At 49.8% G+C, this 21,395-nt stretch overlaps 1 protein-coding gene across 2 annotated transcripts in view; it reads right to left on the reverse strand.

Annotated features, from left to right (window-relative positions):
- Positions 1 to 1,472: 1,472 nt before the first annotated feature.
- COLQ (collagen like tail subunit of asymmetric acetylcholinesterase) overlaps positions 1,473 to 21,395 on the reverse strand; it is a 240,151-nt gene continuing 220,228 nt past the window's right edge. For both annotated transcript variants that reach the window (XM_081159835.1, XM_081159836.1), the window contains exons 11-17: positions 15,005 to 15,085; positions 10,849 to 10,954; positions 6,942 to 7,081; positions 5,922 to 6,041; positions 5,405 to 5,525; positions 4,899 to 5,001; positions 1,473 to 2,971 (exon numbers count right to left, since the gene is read on the reverse strand). In XM_081159835.1, the coding sequence (XP_081015961.1) occupies positions 2,902 to 2,971; positions 4,899 to 5,001; positions 5,405 to 5,525; positions 5,922 to 6,041; positions 6,942 to 7,081; positions 10,849 to 10,954; positions 15,005 to 15,085 (741 nt within the window). In that variant the 3' untranslated portion in view covers positions 1,473 to 2,901. The remainder of the gene's footprint in view (positions 2,972 to 4,898; positions 5,002 to 5,404; positions 5,526 to 5,921; positions 6,042 to 6,941; positions 7,082 to 10,848; positions 10,955 to 15,004; positions 15,086 to 21,395) is intronic.

Below are 21,395 nucleotides of genomic sequence, written 5' to 3' on the forward strand. Positions count from 1 at the left end.
CATCCCCACACTTCCCTGGTTATAGTCAGAGCTTCTGGACTGACCTAGAGAGAATCCCAGCTCTGGTGGATCCTAGGGATCAGTTGAGCAGAGCTTGTGCCTCTGTGACTGCTGAAAGAGTAAAAATAAATGAATTCACTGAGACGAATACTGAGAGAGTATAGTTAGCCCTGCGCCCTGCCGTTCATCAGACTGCTGGAGCTGACCCTGAAAAGCCAGCTGCCAAGTTAACAGGAAGTGATCTTTCTCCCTAGGTCCCTGCTGCTGCTCCAAAGTGTCATAGTCACTCCTAGATTTGGATGACTGCTGCTTTCTTTCCAATGACATCCCCAGCCTCCCTTTGTTACTCCTGCTACCTGCTACCTGAAATTTTGTGACTAAAATCCTGGGCTGTCAAAACTTTGCAGTTTGCAAGCCTATCAGTAAGGATGGAACATTCCACTCTTGCCTGGAAGACCTGAGCTGCCTGAGTCACTTTGACACAGAGACATGGTTTCAATTTCCAGCCTAGACTCAGAATTTCTGAGAGGGGTTTTCAGGCACAGCAGTCTATGTTTTTCTTAACTTTGTAGTTTGGGTTTTTAAAAAATCAGGACCTGGGTCCACTTCCCAATCTAGGTTTGATGCTGACCCCTTTATACACGGCTTGCTTTGCTTGGTGCCTGTCCCAACGCTGCTTCATTTACATCCAACTTACACTCCACCCCTCCCCAAATCCTAACATAATCTTGTTCTTGATTGAATGAAGTGCCCCATTGCTCCTCTGGTGTTCAGTCTCCCAAGTACAAGTCAGTAAACCTCGTTTTGGTGGTCTGCAGGTTCATCCCTGGTGGTGCTCGTCGGATGGACCATTACAAGAAGGTTTGGGAACCACTGCTCTTTCTGACTGCTTAGGAGTAAAGGGCTCCAAACTCACAAAAGTGAACTCATGAAACCAGCTTCCAAGTGGGAAGAAAAATACCCCAGGTTCCCAAAGAGGTGATTGATTCGCCTCAAGCTACTAAATAAAATAATGACACAGATAAAATCCAACACTTCCTAAACAGTTTCTAGGTGTCAGAAATTTTAACCATACGATTACTAAAATTCAACACAACCCTGAAATAAAGTACTGTTATTCTCAGTCTACTGATGAGAAAACAGACTCAGAGAAGTTAAGCAAATCGTGTCTGATAATTAAACAGATTAGTGCTCTCCAAGGTGTGAGACCAGGCCAGGGATCCTCTCAGGCCCAATGGATCTCCATCCCTCTAAAACAAGATCCTAACATAAGGCTGGGGGTGGGGCTGGGCTAACAAGACTGGGCTTTGTGACCACTGGACCCCAGTTTCCTCCCTTGACCCTGAGAGAGCAGGACTGCTTACAAACTCTAGAACCCTCAGCAGAGTCTGGAGAGAAGACTTGAATTCAGACCCCTCATTCCATCCGGCAATGCTAGACACTTTCCAAACCCACAGGGAAGACAGAGCCACAGTGGGGAAAAGAACTGCCTTTATTTCTTCATTTTGCACCAGAGATCTCAGTACGAAGGTGGTGGCTTTATATGGGAGCAATATCACCCTGGGACTTGCAGAAGAGGCTGAAGAAACCAGGCTGACCCATGTGCCCACCTGTGACAACACTGCCCTTGGGCCTACCCGATCTACACTAGCATGGTGGCCGGCTCAGCCAGAGCTCCTGCCTGCTGAGTCTCCAAGACTTAGCCACATGAAACAGCTTTGTACAAAAGCCCAGGAGTGTCCCTGCATCTGTAACAAATGGGCAAATCCCATTTGAGGTCTGCCATGGGGGAGACATCTTTCCAAAACAAAGCTGAGGCCCACTCAAGAAAGATGGTGGTGATAGGCAGCCCACGCAGGACGACGGTCCTGTGGACACATGGGGGGCTTGGGCACACAGACATGAGGACCAAGCTATGCGCTATGGAGACATAGGGGGTCACAGGAGTCAGCAGGCAGCCAGGAGTCAGAGCTCAGGACAGAAACTGTCTCTGCCTAGAAGTGTGGGGTCCCAGATGGAACACCCAGGAGGGGGCTCTGTTCAGCCCTGCCTGGGCGTGGACTCAGGTCACCCTCTGCTGGAGAATCTCCTAAACCAGAAATGGACATGAAGAGCATTTGTGAGATGGTGGTCAAACTGCAGAGAGCCACGAGGTCAAGAAGGAGCCTGGGAAACATCAAGAAGTGGAAGGCCACTACTCGCTACCATCTGCACAGCAGGCACCCCAGCTGAGCCTCACCCTCTACCCAGGGCAGAGCGTGGGTTCGGGGGTTTTCTCAGTACTTCTTCATGGTTGGATCTCTTGTTGGGGGAGCCATGTCCACATGGGGCTATGCTGGGCTGTGGCTAGTTGAGGGGTCCCTCAGCGGGTCCAGAGCTGGGAGCCACCACAAGAGGGCGGGCCCCCTCCCCTGCTGTGTGGTTCACAGGCCTGGAGAGACCCAGCGGCCAGCTGCCCTGGTAAGATGCCAGGGTTTCCAGAAGTCAGAGGGGCGAAGAGCCCCTTACCCGAGACGCCCCAGATGCCCCACATGGGGTGAGAACAACAGCCCGCAGGTCTGTGTGTGTCTAACAGTGCTCAGCCAGTCCAAGGCCTGGGGGCCTGGGTCAGTGACACTCTGGAAGACAACGGGCACCGTAGGTCACTACTGGCCTACTGGGAGCTCTGGGTCGATCCCCAGGCCGGGCATGTGGGAGGTCTTCCCGGACTTTGGATTAAGACAGGATGCAGTGGTCCTGACTCTTCCAGTAGGACTGAGTTAAAAGCACGTCTTAGCAGCAAGAGTCTGATCTTGTTTTTGTTGAATGAAGGTGGTGGAAACTGGACCAGGATGGCGAGGTCAGTGTAACGAGGGTGGAGAAGCTGCTGCATGTGTGTGCGATGCAGGCCACCTGGCGTCCTCAGGTGAAGTAGCGGCAGGGTGTGGAGTCGATGTTGCAGTAGGGGGTGCACTGCAGGTCCCCATATGACCTGAGAGAGGCAGACACAGGTCAGGGTGGACACTGGCAGTAGGCAGGAGAGCTCCTGCCAGCTCTCAGGAAAAAGCCATGTTCTAAAAGGCCACCTGTGGTGACTTTGGTCAAGCCTCACCCAACAGCAGCTGCTGCTGCCCAGGATTCTATAGAGACTGTCTTCATTCCCGTGTGAGGCAAGGGATTTGGGGGAGTTGAGTCCAGGCCTCTGGGGCTTTTCCCCTTGAGCTGAGCTGAGGGATCTGGGAGGAAGGGGGCGGCAGCCTTGCTCTGAACACAGCATCCCTGGGAGAATCTCCCCCTCTCAAGGCCTGAAACGTGCACCTCTGTCCATTAGATCATCCTGCAATGATGCAAATGTTCTATTGCCATGCAGTCCGATATGGCAGTCATGGGCCTTATGTGGCTGCTGAGTGCTTGAAATAAGGTTAGTGTGACTGAAGAACTGGATTTTAAATGTTATTTTATTGTAATTAATTTAAACTTAAATAGCCACATGTGCCCAGAGGCTACCATACTGGACAGCGCAGTCTATTGTGTAAGCCCAAGTCATAACCCTGAGACAGCACGTTGTACATTCTGCCCAAATTCACAAGCAACCTGAGGCTTCTAGGGACTAGGAGAGTAACCACAGTGAGCCAGTGGCCGAGCCCTGGACTCTACACTGTCCTCTTCTCCATGAGTGATTGTCTATACTCAGCTGTCACCATGGAGCCACCCACCAGCTCAGCCCTTCTGCCAACTTTCTGGCAGATGCCTGTAAGGAGCCCTCCTTACCTCAAGGGGGAGGCAGTGCACACAGACAGGCTCAGTGGAGGTCTGGCCAGGCCTAGAGTAACAACAGGTCGTTTGCACCCCCCCCACGCCCCCCTCCCCCGTGGTCTGATCTGCTGACATGTGTTTGGGGGATGGGCATTGAAAAGACCCCCTTGAAGAGAGCAGAGTCTGGTGTCTAGGGGGCACTAGAGAGACAGGCCTGGTGTCTGTTCCCCAGCTCTGCCAAGGGCCTGGGTCCAAGCCTACAAGAGGAGCAGGGCTGGAAGCAAAGGCTGGAGAGCCTGGACTCCTAAGAGACGTAGAAGTGTTGAGGGGCCAGTGACCTGCTCTGGAGCCAAGGAAGGAGCAGAGCATTTTTCCCTAGAGCATTAGACAACTCTGGTTCTGGGAGGATTAGGGGAATGTGGCACAACTTCACACCTTGAAAGGAGCTCAGGGGGCCACATTCTGGGCATGGAGTCAGTGCCTCACAGGGTCCGGGCCCTCAGCTGGCTTGGGAGATGACTCGGAGGCCAGAACACTAGATACTTATCCTGAGCAACGTAAACCCCACTGAAGTCTCAGAAATAACTAGAGGGGTCATTGAAGGGTATACTAAGTTCCTGGGATTTTCCTGAAGGAGCCACAAGCCAGCAAAATTAGACACTAATACTGGTGTGGCCTCACTTGCACCCACAGGCCTGCCCAAGGGTGGGGGTTGTTCCAGAGAATTCAGGTTACACGGATGCTTAGAGTCTTTGAAATGCCCTGATACCTCCACCCTCCACTGGGCTTCCTTCCCAGACCCACACCCCCCAAAACTAATGTGGTCATGGCAGCCACTGGGGATGGAGCTGCTCATGTAGGGGCAACAGCTGAGCTTGGAGACTGCTGACCCCCAGGGCCGGGATGGAGCTGGTGGCTGTGTCTGCTCCAACACGGCCTCAGCAGGACGCATGCTGCTCTGGGAGGACACCTGGTGGGTATGGGTTCACTGCCTGCCTCGGTGAGCAGGAACCATGTGTTATTTGTTATAATACCTCGGTGTCTAGAAAGTTCCAGGAACATAAGATGCACTCAAAATTATTTGTGAAGGAGAGAAGAGAAAGGAGGGGAGGGTGGAGGAGGGGATGGAGGGGTATTATAATAGCCCGTGAGGCCATTCCTACCCAGGGAGATACGTCTCGCACGTCAGGTGGCCAAAGTCAGAGCCATCACAGTCTTCCACGCCCTTGTGCTGGTGGCCATCTCCACAGTACGCCCGGTGACAGCCTGAGAGGACACAGGAAGTGCAGCCCTGAGAGGGGGCAGAGGCGGGACAGGTTTGCCAGCCTGGGCTGGGCCCACTCACTAAGAAGGGCTTTGCTGCTAGGGCTCTGTCTGCTAAAAGTGTGGCCTAAAGGATCCACCTCAAGCAGGAGCCCTCTTGAATGGACCTCCAGGCAGCTTCAGTCTTACCCAGGTCCCACACTACAGAATAAAGGGACCCCGGCTCCAGCCCAGGCCTGCCACATGTTAGCTGAGCGTCCGAGAGCAGCCCCTTGGCTTCTTGAGACCTCACTGTCCTTACTCAAACCTGGGCCATGGATACCACCTCCCCCTCACAGGACCACTGTGGGCTTGCCCTGACTCCCTCCTCGATGGCAACTCAAGCTTCCTGCTGGGCCCCACTCACTGATGCAGTCGTCACCCACGTCATTGTTCCCGTCGTCACACTCCTCCCCGGGCTGCAGCACCCCGTCCCCACAGGAGCCGCGGTGGTCTACAGTGTAGTCCATGGGATAGAAGGGGGTCAGCTGGCCAAAGAAACACACCACAGTTACCAAGGACAGTACACCAGGCAGCTGCAGGCAGGGCAGGCCATTGGCACTGGGGTCAGAGGCTCGGGGTCTAGGGGGGCACTGCTGAGGAGCAGCCCCCCACTTCCTCATGCGTGGATCAGATCAAGTCAGTGACCTGGCAGTGCAGGGATGTGGGACTGTCTGGAAGAACCTTGGCTCAGAAATAAAGGCTCTATCTGGGGAGCAGGGACATGGAGAGCTGCTCAGAGACAGAGAGTAGGAATATGCTCAGCCCTTCCATGGAAACAGACTGTGAAACGCTCTATACCAGCCTAGCTGTCGGCCTTCCCTACCTTCAGTGGTGTGTGCCTTTCCTGGGTGGGGTGTGTCCTGAGCGCCCGCCTTGGGTACCTGGATGGGGAGCCAGCCAAGGCTGTCCTTGAAGTACAGAGATCTCTGGTCTTTGCGGAAGGCGATAGCATGTTTGGTGTTCAGCCTCTCAAGCTCCTCCTGGTTGTTGACCACAAAAATCTGCCAGAGAACACACTGGTGAGGCTTCCAGAAAACACTTCTGCAGGGGGCTGGGGAGTAGCTGGGGAAGAACGCAATCACTGTCCTTGGACTGGCTGACAGTGGGAACGGGGTTGCATGTTTATTCTAGCGTTCCTCCTGAAGGGGGGGGAAATGTCTCGATTCCCATATCTTTTAAATCCAGGTCTTAACAACTCTATTTGAAGTAAAAGTATCTACCATAATGGAAAATTTTTAAACATATAAAATGTGTCCAAGACTTAAATAAGAAGGTGAGGTCATATAAGCAAGTAATTCATCATCTAGAAATGATTCTTAACAAAATTCTTACACACAAAGATGTTCATCACAGTGCTGTGTACATTAGCGAAAAGCTTGGGCACACCCATCCACCATGCGGTTGTGCTGTTATTTATTTAAACAGTGCCCTGTTGTTGGATGTTTATGCATCAATTCAAATGGTGTTTATGATGCACTGATGTCCAGTCTTTACTTCATAATGATCCAAGGGGGGGTGAGCAGTAGTGAGTTGGCATAAAGAGGAAACAAGATTGACCATGAGTTGATAATTATTGAATTTGGGCAAAGGGTACATGGAGGTTCATTACCCTATTTGTTTTGCTTTTGAATTTATTTGAAATTTCCTATAATTTTTTTTGTTTAAAATGACAAAGAAAATACAGTACTCCAAAATGGCTCACAACCAAATGTATAACTTGGTTTTCTTCTTTTGACTTTCCCCTTATTTTCCATTTCTTATAATGAGTGTGTGCCCAGTGTAAGTTTTACTAAACAAACACATACATACATAAAAATATGTTTTACTAGTACAAAGCCCAGGAGGACCAGGTGAGAGGTCCTGATGGGTAACACCCCAGATTTCGCCCAGAAAAACCTTACCGCAGGGACTCGCGGGGAGCTGGGCCCATACACAGATTCTCCATAAGAAGGGTTATTCACATTCATGGGGGTTCCACAGAGACATCTTCCTGGAGGCCCAGGAAATCCTCTTTCTCCTTTGGGTCCCATTATAAGTTGTCCTAGGAAATAAACAGAAAAATCTAGACCTCACATTCCAGTTGGCAGAAAAGTGCTGGAGCAAGAGGCATCCAATTAACAGGAAGAGAGGAAAGAGAAGAAAAGACAGAGACTGAAAAATGAAATAAGTACCCCTCCTCCTGGGAAAATAGGAGGGAGTCTGAATACCAAAGAATCGTTGGTTTCAGGCTATAAAACTTCAAGGCAGCCAGCAACTGGAGGCACAGTTTGCAGGTACCAGAAGGGCAAGAAATAAAATGACCCTGGGGAAAGGTCTGGTCAGGACCCCAGGGAAGCAGCTGCAGCTGGAGGGGTAGACCTCAATGAGAGGACCCCACACCCTGAGCCTTCGTGAGTAGGCTCAGGGTACCCAGGAGCAGAATGCTGTTGGCATGCGGGAAAGGGAGGCTTGCCACCATCTTATACCAAGTCATGGCTGTTCATTCTAACAAGAAATATGAATAAGGACATATGGGAGGAGCGCCAGCCTTGTGGAGCAGAGCCCAGAGATACAGAGAATATTCTAGGAATAGCCTAGGAATATTCTAGTAATTAAGCACCTGAGGAAACCGAGGTGGGAATGCTCTGTAACCAAGGACGTGAGAGTGACCCCAACAACTCCTCCAGAACCATGGGCTCAAGAGATTCAGGAATTGGTCCCATGATCCAGCTAATGCATGCTGAGCTGAGATTTGAATTCATGTTTGACTTAACACTAGGCCGTTCAAAAGACAAACATCCAAGAATACTGGCGCTTGCAGGAAGATGGCAATTCCCAGGTACCACACTGATTCACTTATACCCTGTCTGGGTGCAGGAAGGACTCAGCCAAATTTGTAATTTGGTTATTGCAAATTACATCCTAAAGGCATTTTGCCTTTATTCCCTCCCCCACCCTACAATCCCTCTTTCTCTGTAACTTGGGTAATAAAGCTCCCACCGTCTCCACCTCCCCCAGCACCATCCAGTCCCACAGCACTGGGCACCAGAACCAGAGGGAGCCTCCCCATAAGATGACAGGATGTGGCAGGGAGCCTGCTTCCTGCCACCACTGCATTTTTCATGCTGACGCCTCCCAGCTGCCAGAGGGCATCTGTTTCCCTGCCTGTTTCTTGCCAGGCTGCACTGAAGGACACAGTAACCCGAACTTGCCCACTTTGGCCTCTCGGAGCTGGTCCAGTGGGCCTGGCCTGGCCTCCATCCCTGCAGCCAGAGGACCTGCTCTCCACATTTGCCTAGGGAACTTCCCATCTCCACTGGCTGCTGCGGTGGGAGCAGGCCTGAGAGCGGAAACTGGGAGAAGGCAGAGGAACTGCAGAATAGTCTCCACATCACCCCCAGCTCCCACTCTGCCCTGCAGAGGCTGCACGGCTGAGTGGGAAAGCGTCAGACCCAGGAGTCACAGACTGATTCTGGGTCAGGCATGGCTACCAGTCAGCTCTGAGACATTGGAGAAGTCACTTCTCTCTGAGGCTCAAAGTTCTTATCTGTAAAGGGAGGGTTGGACTGGCCCAGGAGAGTTTAGCCTGAGGATATCCCAAGATGGATTTGGGGCCGGGGCTCTGGGACTCTAGGAAGTAGTGTGCAGAATCTTGGGGAGACACTTTTTCTCCCCAAGAGTGGACTTGGGACTTTTATGATTCTCAAAGGTAGTCTCAGGAATCACTTTCAGGGCCTGTTTCAACTCTTGGTGACTGTCCAACTGTTCCCAGGCACAGGGAAAGCCTCTTTTAAACTCCTCCCTCCCCTTCTCTTCCCATCCCCCCAAAAGTGTTTCCGAAGAGCAGGATTATTGCCCCATTTTCTTCAGTCCTCTCACTCTGGGAGACTCCCAGAAAGGACGTGACTCAAAGGAGGGCACAGGGAGGGGACAGCAGTCCAAAGAGATGGCCAGCACCCTGCATGCCTGCTCTACAGTACCCAGGTGGGAAAGGCTGAGAACCAATGTGAGCATCTGCGGGGACAGCCCCACCCATCCCACCCCCAGGTGCCATGGGGATGTGAAGCCGACTCAGCCACAGACCCTGCCTCAAGGACTTACCATCTAGAAGGAAGATGAACCACATCTACAGAAAACAGTTACCAGTGGAGGGGCAACAACAGCAGAGAGGCCATGTGCCGTCCAAAGGCAAACCCAGGCTTCAGGTCATACTCTGGGTCCCTGGCAGCTCATAGGCATTGGGCTCGAGGGGAACGTTATGCAGGGGAAGGAAGATGTGTTAGAAGGACCTCCATCCAGATCTTCTAGTCAGCTCAGGGAAAGAGATTATGGGGCACGAGCACCTGGCCTCGGCTGCATCTCAAATCTAGCTCCTTAACAAAAAGAAGTAAGTGTGACAAGATACTTACTGGTACTATATGAAAACTTCTGCCTTCTGTTCTCAGAAGACAAAAGCTCCTAAGAGGGGTGGTGGTAAATGAAGAGTGTGAGGAGAGAGGGGCTAGAAATTGAAAGAAGAGGGACCCCGCAGGCTTAGAGAGAACAGGGACTCCCCCACACACACCCACACACCAGTATCCTGGAGAAAAGATAAAGCCTCAGAGGGAATGGGAAGTTGAACCATAGGGACCAGGATTCCCACCTTGGAAATGTTCTAATACCTAAGCATGGCATAAGATGGCAGTCACCAGGCACCCATGGACCACGTAGCCTCAGACAGCAGGCATTTCAGAGGTAAACAGGGCACATAAAAGGCTGGCAGGACCTTCCCTGCTGCTTTTCTGCCATAATTCCCCAGGATCTTTGCCCAACTTTTTCGTGGCAGTTGGAGAAGTGGAGAGGACCCCAATAATGCTTAAGATTGAATTTTCCTGGCATTCTGGCAGATGGGAGTCTCAGAGCCAGCTTTAATTTGCTTTAAAAAAAATCTAACAAAATATGACATTTCTGGATGTGGTTGCAAATATTTTTCCATAAGCACAGGGGAAGGGAGGTGCAAAGTGCACTATGAAATTTTGGCTTCATTTTCTTAAGAAAAAAATTGGACTCTCTGCCTCTCTCTCTCTGTCCCTCTGTCTCTCTGTCTTTCTCTCTCTCTCCCTACCCCTCCCTTCCTCCCTCCTTCCTTCCTGTCTCTTAAATCAATAAAGATATAGTAAAAAAAAATAAAATAATTTGGAACAAAAATTATTCTGATTTCTTTTGTATAAGTGAGGACAGAATCTTGCACAACCCTTAAACAGCCTTCTTCGACCTAGAGATGCTGTGTTTATATAGACAGTGTGCCTTACTTTGAGCTGATAAGAGAACAAACTAAATCAAGGGCTTAGCTCATCACGTTGAACAAGGTAAACAAAATAGCGGGGGACCTATACCCTCTCAAACGACTTTGATTTCTTTCTATATCGATGCACATCCATGAGGGCTCTTCCCTAACACTGGGTAAGAGTAAATTTGCAATGTTGTCTTTACTCCCCTGTTTACGAGAATTGCTTAGAGCCATGAAATGGTTTTCTAGAAAAACGTGTTGATGATGAAATATGTGCTTCATTTTTCACTTAACACACAAATGACATCACCAATGTAATTTTTCTCTCTCCTCTATTTGTTCTCCAAAATGCAAAAAACAAAGCCAGAACAATGTTTATCTTTCCTGTGTAAAAGCTGAATGAGGCCAACTGTGGAGAAATTATAAATGTATTTAAGTTCCTCAAGCAGTTTCTAACTGAAAACACAAGGCAGGCCTCTGCTAGCATCTCCTCGTGCTCTCTCTGGGAGGCTGGCCAGGAGTGTGACGCTGTAGGTCAGGTGAAACAGTGTAGCTCTTACCTGCAGATGGGGGGCCCGGGGGGCCCGGGGGACCATGACGGCCAGGTTGACCAGAAGGCCCAGGCTTGCCTGGTGGGCCCATAACTCCACTATCTCCCTTCTGCCCCTGACAGAGAGAAAGGCAGAGCCGGTTATGAGAGCATGGCATGACAAAGCTCCTTCCCATTTATCTCTGAATCAGGGGTCACCTTGCACTTAGAGCAAGAATCCAAGGCAGGATGCAGCCCCAGAGGTCTTGGCCACCGAGCTCCAAAAACAAAACAAACTCAGGGTAAGTGACATTTGAGATAGTGATGGTGGCAAGTTTGCAGTCATTACTTTTTGCTCTGTCCTAGAAACATGCACATGACAGCTGAAACAACAACAACAACAACAACCTAAACCTCTGCCCTCAATGGGCAGATAAGGAAATAGAGGCTCAGAAAAGAGCAGGAATTAAAGCAAGTCACTTAGCATCAAGGCAGCAAAGTTGGGCCTAGAACTCAGGCCATCTGCCTGCTCATCAGGACCATTTATATTTTATCACAAGAGCTGTTGCCACTCAACGGCTACCATTGATCTCAGGATAAAGATCCCGAACATTTATCCTTGATCATAACTACACAGTTATTTTTGTGGTCATTTCATCAATGTCTCCCCATGAGACATAAGCTCCCTGTGGGTATGAATCTGTCTTGTTCACCTCCCCCCGGCCCCAGATGAAATGAGGGAGGAGGAAGATGCTGAAGACACAAAGGGGAAGTAGTTTTGTTCAGCTGGAAGTGAAAGATTTGGGTTTTCACCTTGGCCACAAGACCCTGGGTAACTCACATCATTGTTTTGTGCCTCAGTTTTCTCGTCTGTAAAATGGGGCCAGTAAATATACACCTGCGTGCATTTGTTGTAAAGCTAACAAATATCTCAGAGGTGAAAAGGGGGTTTGCACAGAACCAACGGCTATGTAGGGCAAGCTGGTTATCACAGCAACTGGTTTCGTTTCACCTTTCCCACACAGACATGTCCTGATTTCTTAAAGAGGGGCACACTTGCAGCAGCAGTCATTCCACATGGGGTGTCCTCTTTGCTGCCTGCTCTGGGAGGGCCAAGAGGGCCTGCGGGTTCTTCCCCAACAGTTTGCTAACTGTCAGCTCTTGCCCCGGGCTTAACCAGGACAGTGATTGATGCCTAACATCTTTGGCCTGGGTCCCCTTTCTACACTTGTGCCTTGGCAGGCTTGCCACCTAATGAAATGTAATCTTCCCCAAGTCTAGGAAGCAGGAATGCTGGGCACTCCTTTCCCCTCAGAAAGGTGACATGTAACCTGCCTCCTTGTTAACATGGCCCTGGGGGCACTCTCAGCAATGTCCAAGGAGCTCTTAAACTCTTAATGTGGGACTTGGGGATCAGAGTTTGTTTCCAATTCCATCCTGATGGAGGGAATCTTAAACCTTAGCCCAAGCAGAGGAATTCCATGGGGTAACCAAGATGTGTCCCAGAATGGCAAAGGAAGTCACACTGTCTTAATATAGCCGCAGTTAAAGCTTGTTGTTCTAACAGCCACATCAGCTGGCTATGAGGACAGGAAGTGCCACCACTTGAAGGAGCTGGAAACGCTCCTTGATTCTGGCACCAAGGGTAATGGAATATCCTGCTTATTGGTCATCTTCTCAGAACAAGCCGTGTCTCTGAGCAGGACTCACTGAGCAGCACTTTCCAAGAAAAGCATTTATTCCTTTATTGCCAGAAACTTTGGTGATACCTCTCAAGGAAGCTGTTCTGTCTCCTTAACTGAAGGTTTGTATAATGGAGTCAGGAGCTGCTTTTCTGGGCCTGTCTGAAGGCAGGTCCTGAAGCATGAAGGTGATGAGAGGAGATGTGATGTGGGGGGAAGAGCTGGTTTCAACTCTCAGTTCTAACTCCGGCACGGAAGCTGGCTTAGCTTAAGAGTCTGGACAGGTCACTCCACTTCCCTGGCCCTCAGTTTCCTTGGGACTACACAAAGGGAACTGAATTGGGTGGCCACTAAAACCCTCTAGCTCTGAAATTCTAATTTCCTAAAGTCCCCTCTGGATTTCTGATTCTAGGATCCAGAAACTCTTAGGACAACTGGCCCAACAAATGCTTGGTATATAAGACCCTATGCTAGGAAATTAATTCACAATAAAAAGGAAGTACCATGGCAGGCTCTCAAGGCTAAACAACTCAAGTGTCTGCTGACTGTACAGTCACAGAGGGAGCACACTCAGGTTGTTTATGACATCTCGTAGAAAGGACGAGCTCATTCCCCTAACTTCTATGAGCTTCCAGACATGGTTCAGGTGTAGTGTTAAGATTAACTACAACTAAATCATTTGTAACTTCTTGGCTTCCACCCTCACCAGGGAAAGACAAACACTGCCCAAGTAAAGAACTAGAAGACAGAAGCCAAAAGTCTTCTCAAACTCCAGTATAGAAAATTCTGGATGGAAGTAAGCAGTAAAGGAGAAAATGATCTAAAAGAGAAAGAAAGAAAGAAAGAAAGAAAGAAAGAAAGAAAGAAAGAAAGAAAGAAAGAAAGAAAGAAAGAAAGAAAGAAAGATTTTCCCTTTTTTCTTTTTCTGAGCCTAGTTTTTAGGAAATTGGTATCTGTAACAGCATTGTTAAGGCATGGCCATGCCACCAACCTTTGGAAAACTTTGAAAATTAAGCTGGAATATTGTGCAAAAGTTATCATGAAACCTGAATTATTTAGGTTGGAGTCTGTGTCATTGCTAAGTTCGCTTGGTAGAGATCAGGATTTGCTTCATATGTTACCATGGTTCTGAGCCCTGGCTACATATTAGAATCATGTGGAGAGCTTTACATAAACAACAATCCACACTGAAGCCTCACACCAGGTCACTTATATCAGAGTCTGGGAAGTAAGGCCTAGGCATTGGGGACAATGAGAGGCAGACTTGGAACTACAACTATTGCCCAAAGATGTTCACTTCTCAACATCATATATAATTTGGTTAAACCTCTCTTGTCCAAGCAATCTTACTCATTTACTAAAATATGGTGTAGACATTTTAAAAAGATGTTTAAAATACTCAATGAATATCTGTAGCGATGAGTATAAATGCATATATTATGATTTTAAATGAAAAATTTAGGATACAATGACTATATATTGGGTATAAAAGAAAATTTACAAAAGAAATACTACTAAAATGGTTATATAGTTATGCCTGGGTGTTAGGTCTTTAGATGATTTTTCCCCCATTTTTCTGAATTTTCCAAGTTTCCTATAATGATCATATATTACATTTATAATGGAGAAGGTAAAAAGAGAACTGACCACCTAAAAAGTGAAGGGGCGCGTCTCTCAAGAATGTCTGCCATTTAGAGCTAAGATGAGAGTTTTCTCTAAGGCACTCAGGACAGCTCCAGAGCTTGCCAAGGCAACTGTACGTTCCTCTTTCCTTGCTCTCTCATTGCATAAAAGCCTGCTGATGGGGGGGGGGGGGGGACAGTTCAGAACAAAAAATTTCCCTGAACCCTTAACAGTGCCAATAAAGAGGGCCACTTACAAACTGGGACCCTATTATTGAGACCTAGAAGACCCTCCAACAGCAGGGAAATATCTGGGCTGTTCTCTAAAACTGCATTTGTGTCTGGGGCAATGAGGTAAAAAGCAGGTTTTCTGGGCAAACGACCCAGTTGCTTTGGTTAAGATAGACATGTTCTACCCGGCGGGGCAGGGCTCAGCGGTTGAGCATCGACCTCGAATCCAGGCGATCGGGGTTCCATTCCCTGTCAGGGCACATGCCCGGGTTCTGGGCTCGATCAGTGACTCTCTCATCATTGATTTTCTATATCTCTCCATCTCCTTTCCTCTCTCTGAAATCAATAAAGATATATTTTTTTACAAAATAAAAAAAAAATAGACATGTTCTTATGAAACAAAGATCTGTTCCTGCTCCTCGCCTTGGAAGCAGTTGGAACACAGCATCCTATCCCATCTACTCAAACTACGGCTAACCTAGAATAGCCAGGGCTCCTGAAAGCGGTGTAGCTTCTGCCCAGGGGAACGAGGAAACTGAAGGCTGGGTATATGGAATATCTCCTATTGACCCCACCGTCCGGCCTCTCCACAGCGCCACCGCAAGGTGAGGAAGTCTGACTGCAGGGGTGTGATTAGCCCTGGGATCCTTACCTGCTTGCCTCGCTTTCCGGGTCTTCCTGTGGGACCTCGGTGTCCAGCTAACCCAGGCTCACCCTTTGGACCCATTTCACCCTGCAAAGAAAAATAGAAGCAAGAGAAAAATTAGGGCATGTGGAGAAGGCACATCTCTGCAGGTCGACCCATTCCCTGGACAAGAAGGCTGTTTACTTGATCATTCCAAATGTTTTCCAAATGTGCTCCTCTGGGAGACTGGAACACTGATGAGCTCATGTAAAAGGTAGATAGGTTTTTCATGACGAATAAGGAACGGAAGATGGTTGCCCTGGGTTAGGATTAGATCTACGGTTAGGGTTATGATGAGAGTTAGGATTAGGCAGATGGTTACAGTTAGGATTAGACCTAGAGTAAGGCTTAGGTTGAGGGATAAGGTTAGGGATATGGTTAGGGTTAGGATTCAACCTAGGGTTAGGGTTATGTTGAGGGTTAGGGATAGAGAGACGGTTAGGGTTAGGATTAGACCTAGGGTTAGGGTTAAGTTGAGGGATGGGTTACAGAGATGGTTAGGGTTAGTATTAGGTTTAGGGTTAGGCTTATGTTGAGGGCTAGGGTTAACAGGATGGTTAGAGTTAGGATTAGACCTAGGGTTAGGGTTAAGTTATAGGCTAGGGTTAGAGAGATGGTTAGGGTTAGGATTAGACCTAGGGTAAGGGTTAGGTTGAGAGCTAGGATTAGAGAGATGGTTAGGGTAAGGATTAGACCTAGGGTTAGGGTTATGTTGAGGGCTAGGATTAGAGAGATTGTTAGGGTTAGGATTCGACCTACAGTTAGGGATATGTTGAGGGCTAGGGTTAGAGAGATGGTTAGGGTAAGGATTAGACCTAGGGTTAGGGTTATGTTGAGGGATTGGGTTGGAAAGATGGTTAGGGTTAGGATTAGACCTAGGGTTAGGGTTAAGTTGAGGGCTAGCGTTAGAGAGATGGCTATAGTTAGGATTCCACCTAGGGTGAGAGTTATGTTTAGGCCCAGGTTAGAGAGGTAGTTAGGGTTAGGATTAGACCTACGGTTAGGGTTATGTTGAGGGCTAGGGTCAGATAGATAATTAGAGTTATGATTGGACATAGGGTTAGGGTTATGTTGAGGGCTAGGGTTAGAGAGACGGTTCGGGTCTGGATTGGACCTACGGTTAGGGTTATGTTGAAGGCTAGGGTTACAGAGACGGTTAGGGTTAGGATAGCACCTAGGGTTAAGGCTTTGTTGAAGGCTAGGGTTAGAGAAACGGTTAGGGTTAGGATTGGACCTAGGGTTAGGGTTATGTTGAGGGCTAGGGTAAGAGAGACGGTTAGGGTTAGGATTGGACCTAGGATTACGGTTATGTTGAGGGCTAGGGTTAGAGAGACGGTTCGGGTTCGGATGGTACCTAAGATTAAGGTTATGTTGAAGGCTAAGGTTAGACAGACGGTTGAAGTCTGGATGGGACCTAGGGTTAGGGTTTTGTTGAGGGCTAGGGTTAGAGAGACGGTTCGGGTTCGGATGGGACCTAGGGTTAGGGTTATGTTGAGGGCTAGGGTTAGAGAGACGGTTCGGGCCTGGATGGGACCTAGGGTTAAGGTTATGTTGAGGGCTAGGGTTAGAGAGACCGTTCGGGCCTGGATGGGACCTAGGATTAGGGTTATGTTGAGGGCTAGAGTTAGAGAGACGGTTCGGGTTCGGATGGGACCTAGGGTTAGGGTTATGTTGAGGGCTACGGTTAGAGAGACGGTTCGGGTCTGGATGGGACCTAGGGTTAGGGTTATGTTGAGGGCTAGATTTAGAGAGACGGTTCGGGTTCGGATGGGACCTAGGGTTAGGGTTATGTTGAGGGCTAGGGTTAGAGAGACGGTTCGGTCCTGGATGGGACCTACGGTTAGGGTTATGTTGAGGGCTAGGGTTAGAGAGACGGTTCGGGTCTGGATGGGACCTAGGGTTAAGGTTATGTTGAGGGCTAGGGATAGAGAGACGGTTCGGGTTCGGATGGCACCTAATGTTAGGGTTATGTTGAGGGCTAGGGTTAGAGAGACGGTTCGGGCCTGGATGGGACCTACGGTTAGAGTTATGTTGAGGGCTAAGGTTATAGAGACCGTTCGGGCCTGGATGGGACCTAGGGTTAGGGTTATGCTGAGGGCTATGGTTAGACACATGGTTCAGGCCTGGAAGGGACCTAGTGTTAGGGTTATGTTGAGGGCTAGGGTTAGAGAGACTGTTCGGTTTCGGATGGGACTTAGGGTTAGGGTTATGTTGAGGGCTAAGATTAGGCAGAGGGCTCTGGTGTGGATGGGACCTAGGGTTAGGGTTATGTTGAGGGCTAGGGTTAGAGAGACGGTTCGGGCCTTGATGGGACCTAGGGTTAGGCTTATGTTGAGGGCTAGGGTTAGAGAGACGGTTCGGATCTGGATGGGACCTAGGGTTAGGGTTATGTTGAGGACTAGGGTTAGAGAGACAGTTCGGGTCTGGATGGGACCTAGGGTTAGAGTTATGTTGAGGGCTAAGGTTATAGAGACCGTTCGGGCCTGGATGGGATCTAGGGTTAGGGTTATGTTGAGGGATAGGGTTAGAGAGACGGTTCGGGCCTTGATGGGACCTAGGGTTAGGCTTATGTTGAGGGCTAGGGTTAGAGAGACGGTTCGGATCTGGATGGGACCTAGGGTTAGGGTTATGTTGAGGACTAGGGTTAGAGAGACAGTTCGGGTCTGGATGGGACCTAGGGTTAGAGTTATGTTGAGGGCTAAGGTTATAGAGACCGTTCGGGCCTGGATGGGATCTAGGGTTAGGGTTATGTTGAGGGATAGGGTTAGAGAGACGGTTCGGTTTCGGATGGGACCTAGGATTAGGGTTATGTTGAGGGTTTGGGTTAGAGAGACGGTTTGGGTTCGGATGGGACCTAGGGTTAGGGTTATGCTGAGGGCTAGGGTTAGAGAGACGGTTCGGGTCTGGATGAGACCTAGGGTTAGCGTTATGTTGAGGGCTAGGGTTAGAGAGACGGTTCGGGTTGGGATGGGACCTAGGGTTAGGGTTATCTTGAGGGCTAGGATTAGAGAGACGGTTCGGGTATGGATGGTACCTAGGGTTAGGGTTATGTTGAAGGCTAGGTTTAGAGAGATGGTTCAGGCCTGGAAGGGAGCTAGGGTTAGGGTTATGTTGAGGGCTAGGGTTAGACAGACGGTTCGGTTTCGGATGGGACCTAGGGTTAGGGTTATGTTGAGGGCTAAGGTCAGACAGAGGGCTCGGGTCTGGATGGGACCTAGGGTTAGGGTTATGTTGAGGGCTAGGGTTAGAGAGACGGTTCGGGCCTGAATGGGACCTAGGGTTAGGGTTATGTTGAGGGCTAGGGTTAGAGAGACCGTTCGGGCCTGGATGGGACCTAGGGTTAGGGTTATGTTGAGAGTTAGGGTTAAAGAGAGGGTTCGGGATCGGATGGGAGCTAGGGTTAGGGTTATGTTGAGGGCTCGGGTTAGAGAGACGGTTCGGGTCTGGATGGGACCTGGGGTTAGGGTTATGTTGAGGGCTAGGGTTAGACAGACAGTTCGGGTTCGGATGGGACCTAGGGTTAGGGTTATGTTGAGGGCTAGGGTTAGAGACGGTTCGGGGCTGGATGGGACCTAGGGTTAGGGTTATGTTGAGGGCTAGGGTTAGAGAGATGGTTCAGGCCTGGAAGAGACCTAGGGTTAGGGTTATGTTGAGGGCTAGGGTTAGAGAGACGGTTCGGGTTCGGATGGGACCTAGGGTTAGGGTTATGTTGAGGGCTAGGGTTAGAGAGACGGTTTGGATCTGGATGGGACCTGGGTTAAGGTTATGTTGAGGGCTAGGTATAGAGAGACGGTTCGGTTTCGGATGGGACCTAGGGTTAGGGTTATGTTGAGGGCTAAGGTTACAGAGAGGGCACGGGTCTGGATGGGGCCTAGGGTTAGGGTTATGTTGAGAGCTAGGGTTAGAGAGACGGTTCGGGCCTGGATGGGACCTAGGGTTAGGGTTATGTTGAGGGCTAGGGTTAGAGAGACCGTTCGGGCCTTGATGGGACCTAGGGTTAGGCTTATGTTGAGGGCTAGGGTTAGAGAGACGGTTCAGATCTGGATGGGACCTAGGGTTAGGGTTATGTTGAGGACTAGGGCTAGAGAGATGGTTCGGGCCTGGAAGGGACCTAGGGTTAGGGTTATGTTGAGGGCTAGGGTTAGAGAGACGGTTCGGTTTCGGATGGGACCTAGGTTTAGGGTTATGTTGAGGGCTAGGGTTAGAGAGACGGTTCGGTTTCGGATGGGACCTAAGGTTAGGGTTATGTTGAGGGCTAGGGTTAGAGAGACGTTTCGGGCCTGATGGGACCTAGGGATAGGGTTATGAAGAGGGCTACGGTTAGAGAGACCGTTCTGGCCTGGAAGGGATCTAGGGCAAGGGTTATGTTGGAGGTTAGGGTTAGAGAGACGGTTCGGGATCGGATGGAACATAGGGTTAGGGTTATGTTGAGGGCTAGCGTTAGAGAGACGGCTCGGGTCTGGATGGGACCTAGGGTTAGGGTTATGTTAAGGGCTAGGGTTAGAGAGACGGTTAGGGCCTGGATGGGACTTAGGGTTAGGGTTTTGTTGAGGGTTAGGGTTAGAGAGACGGTTCGGGTTCGGATGGGACCTAGCGTTAGGGTTATGTTGAGGGCTAGGGTTAGAGAGACGGCTCAGGTCTGGATGGGACCTAGGGTTAGGGTTATGTTAAGGGCTAGGGTTAGAGAGACGTTATGGGCCTGGATGGAACCTACGGTTAGGGTTATGTTGACGGCTATGGTTATAGAGACCGTTCGGGCCTTGATGGGACCTAGGGTTAGACTTATGTTGCGGGCTAGGGTTAGAGAGACGGTTCGGGTCTGGATGGGGCCTAGGGTTAGGGTTATGTTGACGGCTATGGTTATAGAGACCGTTCGGGCCTTGATGGGACCTAGGGTTAGACTTATGTTGAGGGCTAGGGTTAGAGAGACGGTTCGGGTCTGGATGGGACCTGAGTTAGGGTTATGATGAGGGCTAGGTATAGAGAGACGGTTCGGGTTCAGATGGGACCAAGGGTTGGGTTATGTTGAGGGCTAGGGTTAGAGACCTTCGGGTCTGGATGGGACCTAGGGTTAGGGTTACGTTTAGGGGTAGGGTTAGAGAGACGGTTCGGATCTGGATGGGACCTAGGGTTAGGGTTATGTTGTGGACTAGGGTTAGAGAGAAGGTTCGGGCCTGGAAGGGACCTAGGGTTAGGGTTATGTTGAGGGCTAGGGTTAGAGAGACGGTTCGGTTTCGGATGGGACCTAGGGTGAGGGTTATGTTGAGGGCTAGGGTTAGAGAGACGGCTCGGGTCTGAATGGGACCTAGGATTAGGGTTATGTTGAGGGCTAGGGTTAGAGAGACGGTTAGGGTCTGGATGGGACCTAGGGTTAGGGTTATGTTGAGGTCTAGGGTTAGAGAGACTGTTCGGGCCTGGATGGGACCTAGGGTTAGGGTTATGTTAGGGTTAGGGTTAGAGAGACGGTTCGGGTATGGATGGGACCTAGGGTTAGGGTTATTTTGAGGGCTAAGTTTAGAGAGACGGTTTGGATCTGGATGGGACTTAGGGTTAGGGTTATGTTGAGGGCTAGCGTTAGAGAGACGGCTCGGGTCTGGATGGGACCTAGGGTTAGGGTTATGTTAAGGGCTAGGGTTAGAGAGACGGTTAGGGCCTGGATGGGACTTAGGGTTAGGGTTTTGTTGAGGGTTAGGGTTAGAGAGACGGTTCGGGTTCGGATGGGACCTAGCGTTAGGGTTATGTTGAGGGCTAGGGTTAGAGAGACGGCTCAGGTCTGGATGGGACCTAGGGTTAGGGTTATGTTAAGGGCTAGGGTTAGAGAGACGTTACGGGCCTGGATGGAACCTACGGTTAGGGTTATGTTGACGGCTATGGTTATAGAGACCGTTCGGGCCTTGATGGGACCTAGGGTTAGACTTATGTTGAGGGCTAGGGTTAGAGAGACGGTTCGGGTCTGGATGGGGCCTAGGGTTAGGGTTATGTTGACGGCTATGGTTATAGAGACCGTTCGGGCCTTGATGGGACCTAGGGTTAGACTTATGTTGAGGGCTAGGGTTAGAGAGACGGTTCGGGTCTGGATGGGACCTGAGTTAGGGTTATGTTGAGGGCTAGGGTTAGAGAGACGGTTCGGGTCTGGATGGGGCCTAGGGTTAGGGTTATGTTGACGGCTATGGTTATAGAGACCGTTCGGGCCTTGATGGGACCTAGGGTTAGACTTATGTTGAGGGCTAGGGTTAGAGAGACGGTTAGGGTCTGGATGGGACCTAGGGTTAGGGTTATGTTGAGGTCTAGGGTTAGAGAGACTGTTCGGGCCTGGATGGGACCTAGGGTTAGGGTTATGTTAGGGTTAGGGTTAGAG

Source organism: Miniopterus schreibersii, assembly GCF_964146895.1.
Source record: "Miniopterus schreibersii genome assembly, chromosome: 15".
NCBI lineage: Eukaryota > Metazoa > Chordata > Mammalia > Chiroptera > Miniopteridae > Miniopterus > Miniopterus schreibersii.